Raw genomic sequence first — 20,438 nt, forward strand, 5'->3', positions numbered from 1 at the left:
AGAGGGCAGGTGGGGTGTGTGTGAACCTGAGAGAGTGTGTGAGGGACAAGAGGGCGTGTGTGCTATAGGCTGAGGTTGTGTGCCCACAGGGTGGGGGGTGGGCCTGTGAGGCTGTTTGTTCTGGGAGATAACCCATCAAACATGTGTGCTTTGTATTTATATGGATACATGCATATAAAGACACGTGCTCAAAAACACCTGCTTATCATCATGCACCTCTGCCCTCCTGAAAATTCTCATTGTTTTCAGACTGAAGCCAGATTCTTTAGAGTCCTTGAAAGGTACATAGAGTCATAAAACTTTTGTTGACGGTGGTGGTGAAGCGGGGAATACCAGAATCAGGTTAGGGCCACCCTGCAATATCAGAGGAGGAAACTGACAGGTGTGTTGGGGCATGGCCAGATTTCACCAAGGTTGGAGTCATTGCTTCCTTCCACTCCAGCAGGTGGGGATGGGGTGGGCAGGGCTGGCCTTGGGGCGGCTCACTTTTGAGGAGCCCTGCCACCTGACTCTGCTCTCCATGGGCTGTGGTTGCTTTTATGGTGGGTGATTAACCTCGGCTGAGCCTCCTCTGATACCTGGGTGTTTATGGCTTCCAGGTCTGATGAGTGCCCTTGATCCCAAGCCTCAACCCAAGGCAGGCAGGCCTTTAACTATCTTTTGGCTCCCCATTCCTTCCTGCTCCTCCCTTAGCTCCTCATTTCACAAAACCAGGTTGCTTTCTGCAAGCAAGCGCTTCCCAGCCAGGGTACCTGGTCACGCTGCCTGTGCTAAGTGGCTATGACTGTGAGACATATTAGGCCATCAGCTCTCTGAGTGTCCACAGCCCCTGGCCTGACCACACCTGCTCTTCAGCAGACCCTTTCATTTGCCCCAGCCTGCCACACACGAATTATCATTTCATGGAGGCCATGGCCATGGAAAAGGCTGGGAATAGCCTAAACTGTGGCTGCCTCCCTGTGTCAGGTGGGATGAGACATGGAGGCCAGGGGACTGCAGAGGACCATCCCCTGCCCACGTCTTTTCACCAGTCCTATGCAACTTTCTCTTCTGTATCAGGCATGGAAGTGTCACTGGTCCCGTGGATTGGGAAAGCAAGAAAGGGGCCAGGCCTAGGGTGGGCATCTGTGCTAGGGCATGCCAGTGTGGCTTCTACCTGGGATGCTTTGTCAAGTTCCAGGGTGTCAGGACATTCAACAGTTCTGTCCAACCCCAAGAGTTGTGGGTTTTTAAAGGGATGACCGAGGGGTGTTTTCTAAACCATGAAGGGCTCTCTTTGTAAAGGGGACTTTTCCAAGAGGCTGGGGCTGGGAGGAGTGGGTTGCAAAACAGAGACTCAGAAATTTTCATCAGAGGTAAGACTGATTTCAAGCAACGCTGCAGTAAGGAATCTCCCCTCTGCTGCCTTCCCCACCGCAGGAGTCCTCCTGCCTTCTTGGGGGACCTTTGGGCCCAATGCTGTGACTCTGCTCCTCTTTCCATCAAAATGTGCCAGCCCTCAGTCCCTTTCCCTCAGACCCTGCCCTGTGGTAGGTGCCTGGTTGCTGCTCTGAGGACAGTCTCTTGGTTGTTAAACTGCCAGACCACTTTTTAAAAACATAAATACTTTTCTTTCCTTTTTTTTGTTTTGAGACAGTGTCTCACTCTGTCACCCAGACTGGAGTACAGTGGCACGATCTCAGCTCACTGCAACCTCCACCTCCCAGAGTCAAGCAATTCTCCTACCTCAGCCTCCCGAGTAGCTGAGACTACAGTCATGTGCCACCATACTTGGCTAATTTTTTTGTTTGTTTTTTGGTAGAGATGGGGTTTCACCATGTTGGCCAGGCTGGTCTCGAACTCCTGACCTCAAGTGATCCACCCACCCAAAGTGCTGGGATTACAGGCATGAGCCACCACGCCCGGCCCATACCACTTTTCTTGTTCTCCATCGTTATACTGGAAGTGTGGTATAGTGGTTAGGAGCATGGAAAAAGAGCCACACTGCTGCATGACCTTGGGTGTGTTTCTTAACATCTCTGTGCCTCATCTGGTAAAAATAGAGATTATGGCACCTACTTTATAGTGTTCTTACGAAGGTTAAATGAATTAATATTTGTAAGGCATTTTTTTTTGCACTGTATGTGTTATTGTTACAGTATTGGAATAAGTGACTATATATCTGTCTGTCTCCCCATGATGTACAGTAAAGGCCATTAGGGACTTGATTCCCTCAGTGTCTTCCCAGCATGTGCCCAGTATATAGTCAGCCATCAATATGCTGATTTAATGATGAAGGATTACTGATGGCCACTTTTCTTTTTTTTTTTGAGACGGAGTCTCACTCTGTCACCCAGGCTGGAGTGCAATGGCGCAATCTCAGCTCACTGCAACCTCCGCCTCCTGGGTTCAAGCGATTCTTCTGCCTCAGTCTCCCAAGTAGCTGGGATTACAGGTGCCCACTACCACGCCCGGCTAATTTCTGTATTTTTAGTAGAAATGGGGTTTCACCATGTTGGCCAGGCTGGTCTTGAACTGCTGACCTCAGGTGATCAGCCCGCCTCGGCCTCCCAAAGTGCTGGGATTACAGGTGTGAGCCACCACGTCTGGCCTGATGGTCACTTCTCAACAGGGACTTTCAGGAAATACCTTGCCTTGGTCAAAGGAGACTCCTACCTCCTTTGGTTTGAGAGGACCCAAATACCTCATCTCCTGAAATTTTTTAGACTAGTGCCTGATAAGCAAATATGTGGATAAATGAATGGGTGAATACAGGAAGGAATAAAGGCCTCTAGTCCCTGTCCCCAACTCCCACCTTAGTCCTCAGGTTGCCCAGCAGGAAAATCAAAACAGTGGGCCTCTGGATATCAGCTCCAGTGCTAGGCAGCTCAGGCCAGGGGAATCCTCAGGGCTGGGGTGGGGGTGGGCAGGATGCCTATAGCGGAGCCCCAGGTCCTTCCTGTTTGTTCTTTTCCTGCACTCCTGTCCGGTTGCCTGAACACCATGAGGGCTTCCCCTATTGCAATGTCAGCTTCTGAAGTTTCCTTGAAATCCTCTCAATAACTTCCACTTCCTGTCACTCAAGTCCCCAGCACCGCTGTCTTCACTGTCAGGAGTGGGACCGACCCATTTGTGTCTCTCCTCTCGCAGTCTCTGTCTCTGTCTCTGTGGCCCTGGCCAACGGTGGTGGAGTTTCAGGTTCTGGGGACTGAACCACTCTGTTTTCCTTCCTGAGGGACAGAGTATATCACCCTTTCTAAGCAGGAACCTGCAGTGCTGTGGATTTGAGCTCTGGCCTATTTCCTCTGGGAAGAGGAAGAAAGTGTGTTCCTAAAGGTCTTGGTGTTGGGACCAGAGCTAAAGCCTGGTGCCTGACTCTGGCTGTACCGAGGAAGCTTTGAAAATGCAGATGGGGTACGACCTGAGCACGTATACTGTTATAATCTCCCACGGGCGATCTTGATGTGATGGAGAACCAGAGTTAAGGGGAAGGACTCTGTGGACTGAGCCATAGCTGGGACCTTCCGCCTAGGCTTCATGCTCACCCAGTGGGATGACCTTCTTGGTTTGGCATCAGTGGAGAGGAGGGTGAGAGAATGTTGAAAATGTGAGACAGGCTGTGTGCAGTGGCTCACGCTGTAACCCTAGTACTTTGGGAGGCTGAGGCAGAAGGACTGCTTGCATCCAGGAGTTCGAGTCAGGCTGGGCAACATAGCGAGATCTTGTCTCTAAAAAAAAGAAAAAAAAGTGTGGGAGACCTCAACATCTCCAGGCTGCTAGGCTTGTGTCTCCTCCCTCCACAACAAGGCTGTGCTGTCCTCCCTCACTCTTGTTCTAATAATTTCTAATCATATCTCTTATCACAAGCAAAATTTCAAACCAGAGAACATTCACAGATTTTCATCTTCAGTGCGTAAAGCTCTATGTTGGTGGATGTGGATCAAAAGCTTTCAGAGTTGGCGGGACTTGGACATTCTAATTCAAACCCTAGCAGATGTGAGAACCCCCTCCCACTGAGCCAGTGGACAGCTGGTGAGCAAGGTCCCTCTCCATGTCTCCAGGGACAGGAGCTTGCTCCCTCTCTAGGCAGTCCATTTCCATCCTGGCTGGCTTTAATCATCAGATCCATCACTGATCAAGAGCAAAAAAGTCAGCATTTGCTAAGCTTTGACAATGAAAAATTTTAGCCTTGAGGCACATAACACAAAATTAGCAATCGAATTGACTCTATTATTCATGATGCTGCTTCCTGAGGGGTGTACCCACCACCTGTGGCTTCCTATTTAAACAAATTGTTCTGCTGTCTCTATGCTAAATGCAGCTATTTCTATACCAATAATAACATTTCAAAATGCTCCATCATTTAAAGGGATTTCGGGTGCTTTTCGGGCATTGCCTTAACCCAGAGGCAGGAAGCCTCTTTACCTGGGGCATCTAAACAAACTCTTTCCTTCTTTCCCCTGACCCCTTATGCTGGGCACAAAGCCCCTGCTTTTTATATGTAGCTCATTTATGCTTTTGTGGTTATCTTTTTGTTACAACTTTGTTGAGCTGTAATTCACATACAATATAATTCAACAATCTGAAGCTTGCAGTTCAGTGATTTTTAGTATGTTCACAGACTTGTGCAGCTTCACCATCATCAAATTTGTTTATTTATTTATTTATTTTTGAGACAGAGTTTCACTCTGTCTCCCAGGCAGGCTAGAGTGCAGTGGCGCAGTCTTGGCTCAATGCGTGCGGCCTCAACTTTCGGGGCTCAGGTGATCCTCACAACTCAGACTCCAGAGCAGCTGGGACTACAGGCGCGTGCTGCCATACCTGGCTAATTTTTGTATTTTTTGTAGAGACGGGGGTCTCATTATGTTGCTCAGCTGGTCTCAAACTCCTGGGCTAAAGTAATCCTCCTGCCTCGACCTCCCAAAGTGCTGGGATTATAGGTAGAGCCATTGTGCCTGCCCACCACCATCAAATTTAGAACATTCTCATCACCCCAGAAAGAAACCCTGTGCTCGTTAGCATTCACCTCCATTCCTCCCCTCCCTAGGCAACCACTAATCTACTTCCTGTCTCTATGCTTTGCCTGTTGTGCACATGTCATATAAATGGAATCATAGGGTACCTGATCTTCTATGACTGTCTCCTTTCACTGAGCATACGGGTTTCAAGGCTCATCTGCATCCAACATGCATCAGTAGTTCATTCCTTTTAATTGTAACATTAGATCGTATGGATATGCCACATTAAAGAAATCCATTCGTCATTTGCTGGACATTTGTTTTGTTCCCACTCTTTGGCTATTATGAACAAGGTTGCAGCGAATGAGATCATCAGTCCTGATCTCTAAGCAAAACTTGTTCAGATCCCGGGAGGCGGAGCTTGCAGTGAGCCGAGATTGCGCCACTGCACTCCAGTCTGGGTGACAGAGCGAGACTCCGTCTCAAAAAAGAAAAAAAAAAAACTTGTTCAGACCATCTCTTCCCATGATCATGAGTGATGATAACAGCTACCTCCCCACCCCACTGGCCCCAAGACTTAATGCCACTGCTCAGGGTCTCAGGGCCTTCTCTGAATTATCCTGCACCATCAGAAGTAGGGGGCCTGGCCCTCACTCTTGGCCCACAGGGAGTGAGTGTCTCCTCCTTCCCTGGTTCACTCTCCAGGAAAGGCGGTTTGAGGCAGAGTTGTCTGGGTAGGGCAGGCACCGCAAACACGTTGTTCCCTTTTGTCCGGCAGGCAGCTGTGTGTAGACCACAATGCCTTACAAGGAGTTGTACCTGTAGGCCTGCCCCAGTCTGGTTCTCTCTTCCCTCACCACTTGGCCCTAGTCCCAGGGGCCTTCTCCTTCTGCCTTTAACCCTGAAGTCCCAGGCAGGGGCCATCAGAGAGGCCAACTCTGGCCTCTTCTCCTGCACCGAGGCTGGGCTTGGGGCATCTGGGGGAAGGTTTGGCTGGGGTCTCTGGGCAATAGAGAGATGACAAATGAGACACAAACACTTCTGGCCCTAGACGGTTCTGGGCTGCCCCAGAAAAAAAGGGCTTCCCCTGGCTGGGTAAGGTCTGGGTCAGCCCTCCAGCCTGCATACTGCAGGGTTCCTGGCAACCCCCTTTGTCCTCACCTTAAACAAGGGACACTCCTAGAACCAGGGAACCAGAAAGGTGGGGTGGAGGGGACTGGAATTTCAGGAAGGGCTTTGGGGTGCTGTTTTTTTTGCTCCTTGTGCTGCCTAGATCAGGACCTGAGTGCCCCCTGCTCCCTCTAACAGCAGCGTGGGGGAGGGAAGATAGGGAGAGCGCCTGTCCTCCCTTTCTAGGGCTGCCATACCCGTCTGACCAGCCCCTCCCTCCCTCCTTCCGCCTTCCCTGTCCCAGGTTTGGCACTGGGCCCAGTCCTTCTCCCTTTGGTCTTCTGGAAAAAGCTTCTCAGCCCTGGTGGGTGCGGGTGTTTGTTGGGGAGGTGGTAGCATGCATTCCAATCACTCTTGGGAAAATTAGGCATTGTTTAAAGGAGCTGGGAGAAGGCCTGGTGTAAATAGGTGCTAACTGAATTTCCCTTGCTCCATTCAGCATAGCAGGAGGCAGGGCCTGGGGAGGGGAGGGGAGGTGAAGGAGCCACTCACTGTGCCCGCTCTGGGGATCTATGCATTTTTCTGGAAGGGACTTCAATGTGTGGGGTGTGTGTGTGTGTGTGTGTGTATGCACGCGTGCATTGTGAAGAGAGCTTGTCTGTGTGTCTGTCTTTTTAAGTTTGTCTGTCCTCCAAGGAGGGGGCTTCTGGGTCTCTCTGTCCTTCTGGGTAGGGGTCCTATGTGCCTGTCTTTCTGTGAGCCTGGGTGTCTCTCCTAGAGAAGGATGGGGAAGAAACTGTACATCTGTCCTCCCAGTAGGTGGTCACCCCCTTCCCTGGGTCAGGGCTATGTCACCTGTCCCTCTCCTCAAGGGGATCTGGCTGTCATCTGTTGGTCCTCTGAGTTCAGTTTCATCCAGTCCCCACATCACACCCTGCAGTATCTTCCAGACAACCCAGCCCCAGCCATCAGGTAATTGCAGGTGGAATCTCTGCCTTGGGGACCTAAACCTCCTGCCTTCCACCCACAGCATGCCCTGCCCGGCCCCACCCAGGCCTGGGGTGCCTTGCTCAGCTCCCCAATCTCCAACCTCCCACAGGTGCATGCTACGTCCCAACCTGCCCTCCTGACTCACTTTGATAATGGGAGACAGGTGCAGGGACTCTTCCTGTATTTCCTCTGGCCCGTTGGGAACCTGGGAAAAGCAGGAGGGTCCAGGTAGCACCACGAGTGCCACACCACTTCACTGTACCCCCTGCCGTCCTGTCTCACTTCCCGTGATTCACTCACTGGGAGCAATGGGAGTGACTCCCGCAAAGAGCAAGAACTATGAAGTCCCTGACATAGCTCCCATCTCCTCTCGCCCCCCCCCCCCCACCCCTGCGTTCTCTGCCTTCTAGCCCTGTTCATCATTCTCTAGGCCCTTCAGTGAGGCCTACAGTGTTCACCTGGCCCAGGGGATCCTAGGATCTTGGAAGGAGAGGAAGCCCCTGGGTTATGTTCAGGAAAAGTGCTGTGTTGGATCTCGCTCTTTTTATTCTTTGAGATGGAATCTCGCTCTGTCGCCCAGGCTGGAGTGCAGTGGCACGATCTCAGCTCACTGCAACCTCTGCCTCCCGGGTTCAAGTGATTCTCCTGCCTCAGCCTCCTGAGTAGCTGGGATTACACCATGGCCAGCTAATTTTTGTATTTTTAGTAGAGATGGGGTTTCACCATGTTGGTCAGGCTTGTCTTGAACTCCTGACCTCGTGATCCGCCTACCTCAGCCTCCCAAAGTGCTGGGATTACAGGCGTGAGCCACCGTGCCTGGCCTTGGATCTCTTTTTATCTTGCACCTTCAGATGTAGAGGGATGACAGCCACTATGTGTGTGTGTGTGTGTGTGTGTGTGCGTGTGATGTTTACTCACTCATTTATTTATTCATTCATTCCACAAATATCTACCCAGACCCTCTTGGCACTGCACCAGGTGCTAGGGGTAGAACAGTAACCTGGAGAGATGAGGCAAATGGTTGATTTCAGATTCAAGGCTTTGGACTCCAGCTGTTCTGTCATCCAGCCCAGGCAGGCCCTCATAATCGCTTCAATCAGGGAGAACACAGGAGAGTTTCTCTGGGGTGTCGGCAGCTCAGAGGAGACCCAAATGCTAGGAGACCCCTTTTTCCCATGCTTCCCAGTCCTCCAGTTTATTTCCCCCAGGAGGGAGGGAGACAAGACCCAGGAGTCAGGGTTGTAGTGGCTGGGCGGCCCAGGCAAGTCTGCTTGTTACAGGCACTTGTGCCAGGACAGGATTTCTTCCAGTTTCATATTCACTGAACTGCCTTTTCCTGGGTTTCTGGGGGTGGTGCTGGAGTGGGCTCCAGGGTTGGAACGGGCCCTTGGGTGGCGGCAGCTCTCTGCTGCCCCCACCTGAGTCCTGCCCGGAGGTGGCAGGTGACGGGTTAGGCCCAGCCCCCTCTGGGCCTAGCCACTCAGGTACGAGGCCTTTCCCCCCCATCCCCCGGGGCTGGGATCTCTTTTATAAAAGGCCATTCCTGAGAGCTCTCCTCACCAAGAAGCAGCTTCTCCGCTCCTTCTAGGATCTCCGCCTGGTTCGGCCCGCCTGCCTCCACTCCCGCCTCCACCATGTCCATCAGGGTGACCCAGAAGTCCTACAAGGTGTCCACCTCTGGCCCCCGGGCCTTCAGCAGCCGTTCCTACACGAGTGGGCCCGGTTCCCGCATCAGCTCCTCGAGCTTCTCCCGAGTGGGCAGCAGCAACTTTCGCGGTGGCCTGGGCGGCGGCTATGGTGGGGCCAGCGGCATGGGAGGCATCACCGCAGTTACGGTCAACCAGAGCCTGCTGAGCCCCCTTGTCCTGGAGGTGGACCCCAACATCCAGGCCGTGCGCACCCAGGAGAAGGAGCAGATCAAGACCCTCAACAACAAGTTTGCCTCCTTCATAGACAAGGTGAGGGTCCCCCCTGCGTGGCTGACTGTGCCCGCAGCCCCTTTCTCCTGGTAGTCCCGGTCCCTATGCACATCTCCAGCCCCCAACTGGCGTCCTGCTGGGCCTCATCCGCCCTGGCGACACTCTCCCTTCCATCCTCCGACTCACCCCTCCCGTGCACCTTGGTTTGGGCTGGGTGAGGGTGGGGAGAGGGTCTGGACAGCCGGGATGAATCCTGGGGCTTCCTCCTTCCCTTTTAAACTGGAGGGTCTTGGAAGAGAGAGACAACTTAAGGGTACAGCCTAGTTCCCACCACCCCTCTCTACAAATCCCGTTCTTCCTCAGGTCATTCTGTCCCCAAATTATAAAAAATAATAGCGGTTATTGTTCTCACCCCAACCCGAGTTCTGACCGTCTTTTAAGCTATCGCCCTGCGGCAGTCCCAGCTGTTCGGGGACTACCCTCCTCCAGGTTCGCCTCTTCGCCAGCACTACCCCAAGGGCTCCCCAGTAGTGCCTTTGTGATTTTTTTTCCTTCTTTTCTTTTTTTTACATAGGGGTTTGGTGTGATTCTAGCATTCTAGGAGAAGGAAGTGGGTGTCTCGGTTCAAACGGGCAAATATTGATTGAGGTCTTTGGCGCCCGGAGGCCTGAGTGCGGGGGTCACAGAATGAGTCATACCCCGGCCCCTGCGCCGGCAGCGTGGGCGGGGCCGAGGGCGGGGTGAGGGGCTGCGGGCAGCCGTCTCGGGACGCTCTCCTCCACCTGGCGGAGCTCGGCGTCGGGGGCGGTGTGGGTGGGGTGGGGTGGGGTGGGGTGGGCTGGGGTGGGGAGGAGGAGGCGCCAGGGCCTGGCCTCGGAAAGCCCATCCAGGATTCAAAGTCTGCGGGCGTGGGACGCCCCGCCCGGGGTTTACGTCCTGTTAAGTTTATGGCTTCAGATAACGCGGTCGCCCACCAACGCCCCTCGCCCATTCAGCCCGTGTCCCTTTCTCGCGTCCTGTCCCTGCTCCGCCCCAGCGGCCTGGCTCCACGTTCACACAGCAGGAGCCAGGCCGGGTTTTGCAGCCCTGGGACTCCGCTGCCTGAGGGGCCCCGGGCCCCCTGCGGCCCCGAGGATTGGGCCCTTCACGCTGACTGGCTCCTGGGAGGCATTGTGGGAACGGGAGGAGGGAAATCCTGGGGCAGAGTAAGCCGGAAGGAACCGGAGCCCCAGGAACCCTGTGGTCGGGGGCCCTTGGCGCTCCAAGCGCCTGGACTTGACTTGTTGACTGCGTTTTGCTAGCCCTGGGGTCCTTATAGAGAGCAGCTAAGCATAGGCTTTGGAATCTGAATTCTTGGTTCGCACTGCTCTGCCGGTTCCTGGTTATGGACTCCCTTGCCAAGTCTTATTTCCTCATCTATAAAATGAATATGAGAGCCCCTAAATCCATATAGGCAAAAGTTTTTGCCTATTCAAACCTACATATGTAAAGAGTTCAGCAGTGCTTGGCCCACATTCCATTAGGATAAGATGTTATAATCACTTTTTTTAAAAAAATAATTTTGGGACAGAATGACCTGGGGAAGAAAGCGATTTGCAGAGAGTGGTGGAGGGAACTAGGCTGTACCCTTAAAAGATTTCTGTCCCCTCCAGTTTAGAAGGAGTTACAAGTTTTTTTGTTTGTTTGAGACAGAGTCTCACTCTGTCGCCCAGGCTGGAGTGCAGTGGTGTGATCTCAGCTCACTGCAACCTCCGCTTCCTGGGTTCAAGCGATTCTCCTGCCTCAGCCTCCCGAGTAGCTGGGACTACAAGTGCGTGCCACCACGCCCGGTTAATTTTTGTATTATTTGTAGGGACAGGGTTTCAATATGTTGGCCAGGCTGGTCTCGAACTCCTGACTTCAAGAAATCCGCCTGCCTTGGCCACCCAAAGTGCTGGGATTACAAGCGTGAGCCTCCACGCCCGGCCTCTTTTTCAATCTTAACATCTTTAGAAAGGTTGGCTATTTTTGGCCGGGCGCGGTGGCTTACGCCTATAATCCCAGCACTTTGGGAGGCCAAGGCGGGCCAATCACAAGGTCAGGAGTTCGAGACCATCCTGCCTAAGATGGTGAAACCCTGTCTCTACTAAAAATACAAAAAAATTAGTGGGGCATGGTGGCAGGCAGGTGCCTGTAGCCCCAGCTACTCGGGAGGCTGAGGCAGGGGCAGGAGAATGGCATGAACTTGGGAGGCGGAGCTTGCAGTGAGCTGAGATCTTGCCACTGCACTCCAGCCTGGGTGCCGGAGACTCCCAATGAAAGCTTGGCTATTTTTATTTATCTGTAATATACAACCTATGTAAATGAAGTTAGGACTATTGGTTTGCAAATGCAGCTTTAACATAATTACCTTACCTGTCTCTTTCCCCTACCCAATGCTGAGGGACATTGCTCCCCACCTCACCATCATGCCATGCTTTCTCCCCCTGGTCATAGGTGATCTTTCCAGAACAGCTAACCAGGTGCCTGGGGTCTGGAGACCTTACTGCTTGAGGAGTGAATTAAGAGAAAAGACTGCTTGCTTCCCTCCAGACTTTGAGCCCTGGCCTGATGTAGACCTTTTTGCTCTCTCCTCCTTCGTATAGGTACGGTTCCTGGAGCAGCAGAACAAGATGCTGGAGACCAAGTGGAGCCTCCTGCAGCAGCAGAAGACGGCTCGAAGCAACATGGACAACATGTTCGAGAGCTACATCAACAACCTTAGGCGGCAGCTGGAGACTCTGGGCCAGGAGAAGCTGAAGCTGGAGGCGGAGCTTGGCAACATGCAGGGGCTGGTGGAGGACTTCAAGAACAAGTGAGCAACTCCCACCCTCCACCCAACTGAAGTCACCATGCTCTCCTCCACCCCTTGGGGCCTTGGGACTAAGTCCCCATGGCCCTCTGTTGTGGGCAGTGCAGTCCTATCTAATTAGGGTGACCACCTGATGAGGTTTGCTCGGAACAGTCTGTGTTTATGCCCAGGTTCCTAGCACAATTGTTGATAGTACCCACCCCCTTTCGATCTCAACTGTCTGGATTTGAAGAACAAATTATGTGTCAATGTTGATGTGGTAAACCTGAGACGGGAGAGATAGGCAGCCTATGGGCCTCACTTTTGTACTTATCATTCTGGCCCCTCTTTAGTCTTGACCCTTGACCTCTAGCAAACTCTAGAAAGTTCTGTCTGAGGTCTCATGTCAGGCCCTGCTGTGAACACTCTCAAGGTGTCCAATCCGATGTGTATTCATGGATTTGGAGAGAGATTTCCTGCTTCCCACGGGCTGAGGGAGGGGTGAGGGTGAAGAGGGCAGCTGGGGAAGGCAGAAGGACCAGCCTTCTCATATCCTGCATCTCTGTGAACTGAATTTTCCTGATTTTCACAACGCCCCTGTCTCCCAAAAGACCAAGGGCAATCTCCCTTTTGCCTTCATCCTCTAATTGTAAGTCTTTTCCTCACAGGTATGAGGATGAGATCAATAAGCGTACAGAGATGGAGAATGAATTTGTCCTCATCAAGAAGGTGAGGGAGTCTCCCTTCTCCTATCTGGACACTGGAGGCTGGGGCTCAGAGACTCAGACCAAGAGGCTTTCTGGGTTTTCTCCCTAAATATTCCTAAGTAGTGGGACAAACTCATTTATGTCAACATTTGGGTGCACAGAAAGGTAGACAAGGATGGAGTGGTAGGTGCATTTGGACAGAACTCTTGACATCGGTGTTGGGACATGGTTCAGAAAACAGAGCAGTAGAACTGGAGATCTGGCTCTAGAAGGCTCCCTAGAGAAGGAGGTGGAAGAGGGTGCGTTGCAGGAAGCAGAGGTGAAGGTGTGTGGGCTGAGAATGCACATGTGATGGGCAGAGGCTGGGCTGGAAGATCAATCCACAAAGTGGGCAACTAGAAAGTCCTGTGACCAGGCCATTGGGTGGACCTTGGGAGCCCCTTGGTTGGGGTTGGGTGTGGAAACCCAGCTCAGGCTCCCCTCTCCTCATCCCCCAGGATGTGGATGAAGCTTACATGAACAAGGTAGAGCTGGAGTCTCGCCTGGAAGGGCTGACCGACGAGATCAACTTCCTCAGGCAGCTGTATGAAGAGGTATGTTCCTGGTCGCAGGAGAGTGAGGGTCCCCCAGCCTTGTCAGCGCCTCCACCCTGAGACTCAACCAGAGGCTCCTCCCAGCCCCCAGCACACTAATAAGACAAAGGCCCACTGCTGACTAATTACAGCCACCAATATTTGCTCGGCTAGTATTTATTGGGTCTATATGTTCTGTCCCCCGCATGAGGGATGAGTCATTACCCCATTTCACAGACGAGAAAGTGGGCTCAGAGAAGTGAAATAACATATCCAAGGTCATCATAGGGTGTGGTGATTCAGCAGCAACTCTGTCCCCAAAGCCCTTGTTCCTAATCTTTGAGCTGCATTGGATCCCTCTGTGCACCTAGTATTGGTGCACCTAGTTCCTTTTTCAGGAACTTTGCCCTCTCCCTGACCCTGACTCCCACCTGCTCCTCTCCTCTGCTGCCCCTGTCTTATCCCCTAAGAAAGGCTGTTGTGGAAAAGGGGGCTGCCTGTGTGCAGAGACAGGGCCTCACCACTTGCCCTCTTCCCCCACAGGAGATCCGGGAGCTGCAGTCCCAGATCTCGGACACATCTGTGGTGCTGTCCATGGACAACAGCCGCTCCCTGGACATGGACAGCATCATTGCTGAGGTCAAGGCACAGTACGAGGATATTGCCAACCGCAGCCGGGCTGAGGCTGAGAGCATGTACCAGATCAAGTATGAGGAGCTGCAGAGCCTGGCTGGGAAGCACGGGGATGACCTGCGGCGCACAAAGACTGAGATCTCTGAGATGAACCGGAACATCAGCCGGCTCCAGGCTGAGATTGAGGGCCTCAAAGGCCAGGTATGGGCCGAGTTGGGGGTGGGAGGGGTTCCTTGGACACATCCTGGTGAGAGGAGATAATGTAGGAAGAGTGAAGTTTCTGGGAGTTGGGGAAGGAATCCTAGACCAGGGTTCAGGAGTTGGAGGGGCAGCCACAGTTCAGCTTCTCAGTCTGCTTCTGAGAAGCAAAGGGATGCAGGGAAGGTCCCTTGGGCCAGGACAGAGGTGAAAGGGGACTGGGGCAGGTATGTTGGGGCTCGTGATACATGCTCCCAAGCCTGCTTTAATCAGTCATATGCATCAGGGTAAGGTTGAGCTCTGCTGCTTTAAGGAAAGTCTAGAACCCAGGGATCTTGTCCAGTTAGGGTGGGGGGACCTTACAGTGTCGCAGGTGAGAAGGGTGTGGAGGGGAAGCACCTGGAAACTGCTCATGTCTCCCTGATCTGCTTCCTTAGTCTCGTTTATTTATTTATTTATTTTTGAGACAGAGTCTCGCTCTGTCGCCCAGGCTGGAGTGCAGTGGCGCGATCTCAGCTCACTGCAAGCTCCGCCTCCTGGGTTCACACTATTCTCCTGACTCAGCCTCCTGAGTAGCTGGGACTACAGGCGCCCGCCACCAGGCCGGCTAATTTTTTTTGTATTTTTACCAGAGACGGGGTTTCACCGTGTTAGCCAGGATGGCCTCGATCTCCTGACCTCGTGATCTGCCCGCCTCGGCCTCCCAAAGTGCTGGGATTACAGGCATGAGCCACTGTGCCCGGCCCTTAGTCTCATTTAATTTGAGCTGGGAGGAGTCAGCCTAGGTGGTGGTGGGGAGGACCCTGAGGGAGGGTGGGAGCACGGGAGAAGAGAAGGCATACCCAACCTGACCTACTTACCTGTCCCCTACCCCACAGAGGGCTTCCCTGGAGGCCGCCATTGCAGATGCCGAGCAGCGTGGAGAGCTGGCCATTAAGGATGCCAACGCCAAGTTGTCCGAGCTGGAGGCCGCCCTGCAGCGGGCCAAGCAGGACATGGCGCGGCAGCTGCGTGAGTACCAGGAGCTGATGAATGTCAAGCTGGCCCTGGACATCGAGATCGCCACCTACAGGAAGCTGCTGGAGGGCGAGGAGAGCCGGTGGGTGTGGGTACCTCTGACCGGACCTGCTTCCCTATCCCTGGGACCTGGGGTGGGGACGGTGGGAGCCCCCTGAAGCCCCTTGGGACTTGGGGTCCTGTTGTTCTGGGCCAAGAAGGGCTAGGAGTTGGTCCTGACACCCCATTTGTCTGGGTACAGGCTGGAGTCTGGGATGCAGAACATGAGTATTCATACGAAGACCACCAGCGGCTATGCAGGTGGGTGTCCAGGGCCCTGGGATGAGGGCGGGAGGCAGGGCCCAGGGAGGCCTCAGCTCCAGGGAGGGGGCTGTGCTCAGTGGCTCACAGTGACCTCAGCCTGAGCACTCATGTTCTTGGGAGAATCCTAGGGTGGGGAGGCACATATTCAGGACCCCAGTAATAACTTTATTACTTAGTAACTTTACTATTAGAAAGCACCCAAATAAACCATAGCTGTGTGCCAGGCACTGTGCTAAGTATCCTACAGGCTTTATGTGATTTATTTTATTTTTTAATTTAATTTAATTTTTTTGAGACGAAGTCTCGCTCTGTCACCCAAGCTGGAGTGCAGTGGCATGATCTCAGCTCACTGTAACCTCCACCTCCTGGGTTCAAGAGATTCTCCTGCCTCAGGCCTCCCAAGTAGCTGGGACTACAGGCGCATACCACCATGCCCAGCTAATTTTTGTATTTTTAGTAGAGACGGGGTTTCACTGTGTTGGGCAGGCTGGTCTTGAACTCCTGACCTTGTGATCAGTGCTGGGATTACAGGCATGAGACACTGGGCCTGGCTGTAATTTATTTTTTATATGACACCTGTAAACGTCTTCAGTTGAGGAAGCTGAGGTGCGGCTAAATGTCCAAGGTCACACAGCTATATATATGGCAGCTGTTTCCCACCCTGCTCCTGGTTTTCCCTGACAGTTCTGGAGTAGTGAACCATGCAATCACTGATCAGGCAGAGCTGGGTTAACCTTCCATCCCTGGGGCTGTGTTGGGAGTGAGCAGGGAGAAGGGGCATGGAGCCTGCCACGGGGTGGGCTTCTGTACTCATGTGGCTACCTCTGTCCCTCACCAGGTGGTCTGAGCTCGGCCTATGGGGGCCTCACAAGCCCCGGCCTCAGCTACGGCCTGGGCTCCAGCTTTGGCTCTGGCGCGGGCTCCAGCTCCTTCAGCCGCACCAGCTCCTCCAGGGCCGTGGTTGTGAAGAAGATTGAGACACGTGATGGGAAGCTGGTGTCTGAGTCCTCTGACGTCCTGCCCAAGTGAACAGCTGCGGCAGCCCCTCCCAGCCTACCCCTCCTGCGCTGCCCCAGAGCCTGGGAAGGAGGCCGCTATGCAGGGTAGTACTGGGAACAGGAGACCCACCTGAGGCTCAGCCCTAGCCCTCAGCCCACCTGGGGAGTTTACTACCTGGGGACCCCCCTTGCCCATGCCTCCAGCTACAAAACAATTCAATTGCTTTTTTTTTTTGGTCCAAAATAAAACCTCAGCTAGCTCTGCCAATGTCCTTGCTTGTGTGTGCATCTGATGTCCACTGGGGTGGGAGGGAGGTGGTCAGGAGGCCTCTTCTTGGGACTGAGAAGCTGGGAGGGGTCCAGGAAGCAGGGGGTGCACAGCGGGAAAGTCTGACCCCCTCAGCTGTTCCTAAAGAGGCTCCTTTATTGAAACCTGGTTGAAACCTTGCTTGTTGCCATAGATATCTACACCTGTATAATAGTCATTGACCTGTGCACAGTGCTTTCTGGTTTACAGTGTGCTTTCAAATACCAAGGTTCATGTGATCTGTGCAGCAAGGCCCAAGAGGCAGGCAGAGCAAGTTTTTGAGGGCATTATCAGCAGAGAGCTTAGTGTGCTTCCCCTACACCTTGGCATCAGGACTATCTGCATATAAGGAAAGCCAGGCTCAGAGAAGCCAAGTAGTTGGCTAATCTAGAAACTAGCAGATTTGGCATTGGAACCCAGAGCTGTCCAGCTCTCAGGCTTGTACTCCTCCTTGGCCAGGCACATGGCCTTTCCTTGTGGCCAGACATATCTTTTTATCACCTTCAATCTTTGCAGTCAGGGACTAAGGCATCCTGGCTTTTCCATCCCCTCAGAGGTTCAGAGTCTATTCTCAGCCATTGGGTGTGTCATACCCACAATTTCTAGAAGCTAGGATTGTATGGGACTTGGCCCTTACCCACTCCACTCAGTCACAGCCACCACCCCCTTCCTATCCTTTTTACAAGCTGTGTGTATGATATAAAGGGTGTGTGTGCATTCTGTGTTTGCATGTGGAGGGTGTACTGTGTGTGCATGGGTGTGCACAGTGTGTGAAGGGGTCTGCCTGACTCTTGAGACAACCTCCAAGGTTCAGGGCAGGAGGGGTTAGGACACAGCTGGGTGGGGCAGTGCATCCCCACAGTCCTGCTCCACTGCCACAAGCACAGAGTTCCAGGCAGCCACCCTGTCCATTCAGCATTGGGCTAAGAGCACAAGCCCTTAGCACGACTGAGATGGGGGCATTTCCAGACTTTCTGAAACACCAATGGAGATTAGACAGAGACAGGCAGAGGGTACTGTGAGTGGGGACAGGCTGGTGCAGGAAGCTCCTGTCAGGCTCTGCTGTGGGGTCTCTCTCCAGGGCTCCTGTCTCTGGGTCCTCAGCTTCCCAGCCCCTGGGCTCCCCTCTGAGGGCCCCATCTCTGCACCTCCCTAACTACCACACAGTGCCTCCCTAGCTACCCACATGGATGGAGCTGGGCTTCCAGACTGAGCCCAGGAACCCCCCGCCGCCAACCCCTTCCACCCAGGGCCAGGCCCAGGGATTTGCACACTGTCACCTTAGAGGATCTCACTCTTTGGTAGTACACATTAACAGCACCATTATCCAGAGCAGGGGATCTATTTTGGCAGTGGCCCACAGTAAGAAATTCATTTTATCACCACCTGCAAATATGTATATATACATATATATAACTGAAACAAAAATTTCGTGAAACAATACCAACCTTCTGCCTTCTGCTCACATGTAGCCTGGCCCTCAGCAAGAATCAGGTGGGTGGTGTAAGAGCCCAGCGCAGTCACAGCACCCAGTGAGAAGGATCTCTTACCATGGGTGCCCTAAGTCAATATTTTCAATTGTGCCCCTCCCAATCCTCCCTGAAACCAGTCACCTGTCTTATCTGGCCCTGTTCCCAGAAGCAGGCATGCTGGGGGCAGCCAGGGGCCCCACCAGATAGTCTCCTGGGAGTTTCCACGCCCTGGGTGTTTGCTCAGGGAAAGGCAGGATGGCTCCAGGGAGAATTCCCTTTCCCTCCCTCCCTGCTTGCTCCTTCCAGGTTCTGGTGCATCTACCATGGGATCAAGGTCACCCAGCATTAAGGGGACACCATCCCTCCCATTTATCTTTCAGAAACTACACAGACAGAAGAGCTGGAAATCCAATGGTCATTTAGATGAGGAAACTTAGGAAGGACAGGAGCTGACATTTCTTAAATATCCACTTCACCTGCTTGTGTGTCATCTCATTTCAAGTCTCCAACGATCCTGTGAGGCAGGACTTAAAACCCCATTCATGGAGGTAGAATCAGTCTAAGCTTATGTAAGTGGTGTCCTGACTCTTGACAATACTAGATTTTTTTTCTTTTTTTCTCTTTCTTTCTTTCTTTCTTTCTTTCTTTCTTTCTTTCTTTCTTTCTTTCTTTCTTTCCTTCCTTCCTTCCTTCCTTCCTTCCTTTTTTTCTTTCTTTCCTTTCTTTTTTTCTTTTCTTTTCTTTTTTTTTGAGACAGAGTCTTGCTCTGTCACCCAGGCTGGAGTGCAGTGGTGCAGTCTCGGCTCACTGCAACCTCCGCCTCCCGGGTTCAAGCGATTCTCCTGCCTCAGCCTCCTGAGTAGCTGGGACTACAGGCACCCGTCACCATGCCCGGCTAATTTTTTGTATTTTTAGTAGAGACGGGGTTTCACTGTGTTAGCCCGGATAGTCTCCATCTCCTGACCTCCCAAAGTGCTGGAATTACAGGCGTGAGCCACTAAGCCTAGCTTTTTTTTTTTTTTTGAGTGACGGAGTTTCTCTCTTCTTACCCAGGCTGTAGTGCAGTAGCGCGATCTCGGCTCACTGCAACCTCCACCTCCCAGGTTCAAGAGATTCTCCTCCCTCAGACTCCGAAGTAGCTGGGATTACAGGTGCCCACCACCACGTCCAGCTAATTTTTTGTATTTTTAGTAGAGACAGGGTTTCGCCATGTTGGGTAGGCTGGTCTCGAACTCCTGACCTCAGGTGATCCGCCCACCTCGGCCTCCCAAAATGTTGGGATTACAGGCGTGAACCACTGTGCCCAGCCTTTTTTAAGAGACAGAGTCTCATTCTGTCACCCAGGATGGAGTGCAGTGACACAATCTCGGCTCACTACAACTTTTGCCTCTTGGGTTCAAATGATTCTCCTGCCTCAGCCTCCCAAGTAGCTGGGATTACAGGTGCCCACCACCACGCCCAGCTAATTTTTCTATTTTTAGTAGGGACGAGTTTTCACCATGTTGGCCAGGCTGGTCTTGAACTCCTGGCCTCAAGGAATCCGCCCATGTCGACCTCCCAAAGCGCTGGGATTACAGGCATGAGCCACTGTGCCTGGCCAGTAATACTAGATTTTTAACGCATATAAATGAAAACAATTTTTTTTTTTTTTGAGACAGAGTTTTGCTCTGTCATTCAGGTTGGAGTGCAATGGCTTGATCTCGGCTCACTGCAAACTCCACCTCCCGGGTTCAAGAGATTCTCCTGCCTCAGCCTTCCAAGTAGCTGGGATTACAGGCGTGCACCCCCATACCTGGCTAATTTTTGTATTTTTAGTAGAGACAGGGTTTTGCCATGTTGGCCAGGCTGGTCTTGAACTCCCGACCTCAAGTGATCCATCTGCCTCAGCCTCTCAAAGTGCTGGGATTACAGGTGTGAGCCACTGCACCCAGCCAACAATTTTTTTTGAATAGGTAACAAATACATTTTATATATAATTCTTTTTTTTTTTTTTTTTTTTTGAGATGGAGTCTTCGCTCTGTCACCCAGGCTGGAGTGCAGCGGCATGATCTTGGCTCACTGCCAGCTCCAGCTCCACCTCCTGAGTTCACGCCATTCTCCTGCCTCAGCCTCCCGAGTAGCTGGGACTACAGGCATCTGCCACCACACCTGGCTAATTTTTTTTATTTTTTAGTAGAGACGGGGTTTCACCATGTTAGCCAGGAGGCCTCGGCCTCCCAAAGTGCTGGGATTACAGGTGTGAGCCACCACATCCGGCCTTTATACATAATTCAAAAGTACAAGAGGACCCTTCACCAGTCAGCCAGTTTCTCTTCCAGAGGGCAACTAATGCTACCAGTTTCCTGTGATTCATTCCAAGTAGAATTTATTATATATAGTTACATAGGGACATACATGCATACATTTCTATCTATCCTTCATGAAGGGTATTGTACTATATGTGTTGTCACATGCCTTGCTTTAACA

The 20,438-nt window shown here is 52.4% G+C and overlaps 1 protein-coding gene across 1 annotated transcript; it reads left to right on the forward strand.

The window, feature by feature from the left end:
- The first annotated feature begins 8,453 nt into the window (after window positions 1-8,453).
- On the forward strand, window positions 8,454-16,461 carry KRT8 (keratin 8). Its single transcript, XM_016923352.4, has 8 exons — window positions 8,454-8,995; window positions 11,581-11,789; window positions 12,434-12,494; window positions 12,970-13,065; window positions 13,588-13,878; window positions 14,754-14,974; window positions 15,134-15,192; window positions 16,034-16,461. Exons 1-8 carry the CDS (start codon window positions 8,672-8,674, stop codon window positions 16,222-16,224), a joined length of 1,452 nt encoding a protein of 483 aa, XP_016778841.1. The 5' UTR covers window positions 8,454-8,671; the 3' UTR covers window positions 16,225-16,461.
- The last annotated feature ends 3,977 nt before the right edge of the window (window positions 16,462-20,438 follow it).

This window comes from Pan troglodytes, chromosome 10, assembly GCF_028858775.2.
Source record: "Pan troglodytes isolate AG18354 chromosome 10, NHGRI_mPanTro3-v2.0_pri, whole genome shotgun sequence".
NCBI classification, from domain to species: Eukaryota; Metazoa; Chordata; class Mammalia; order Primates; family Hominidae; genus Pan; species Pan troglodytes.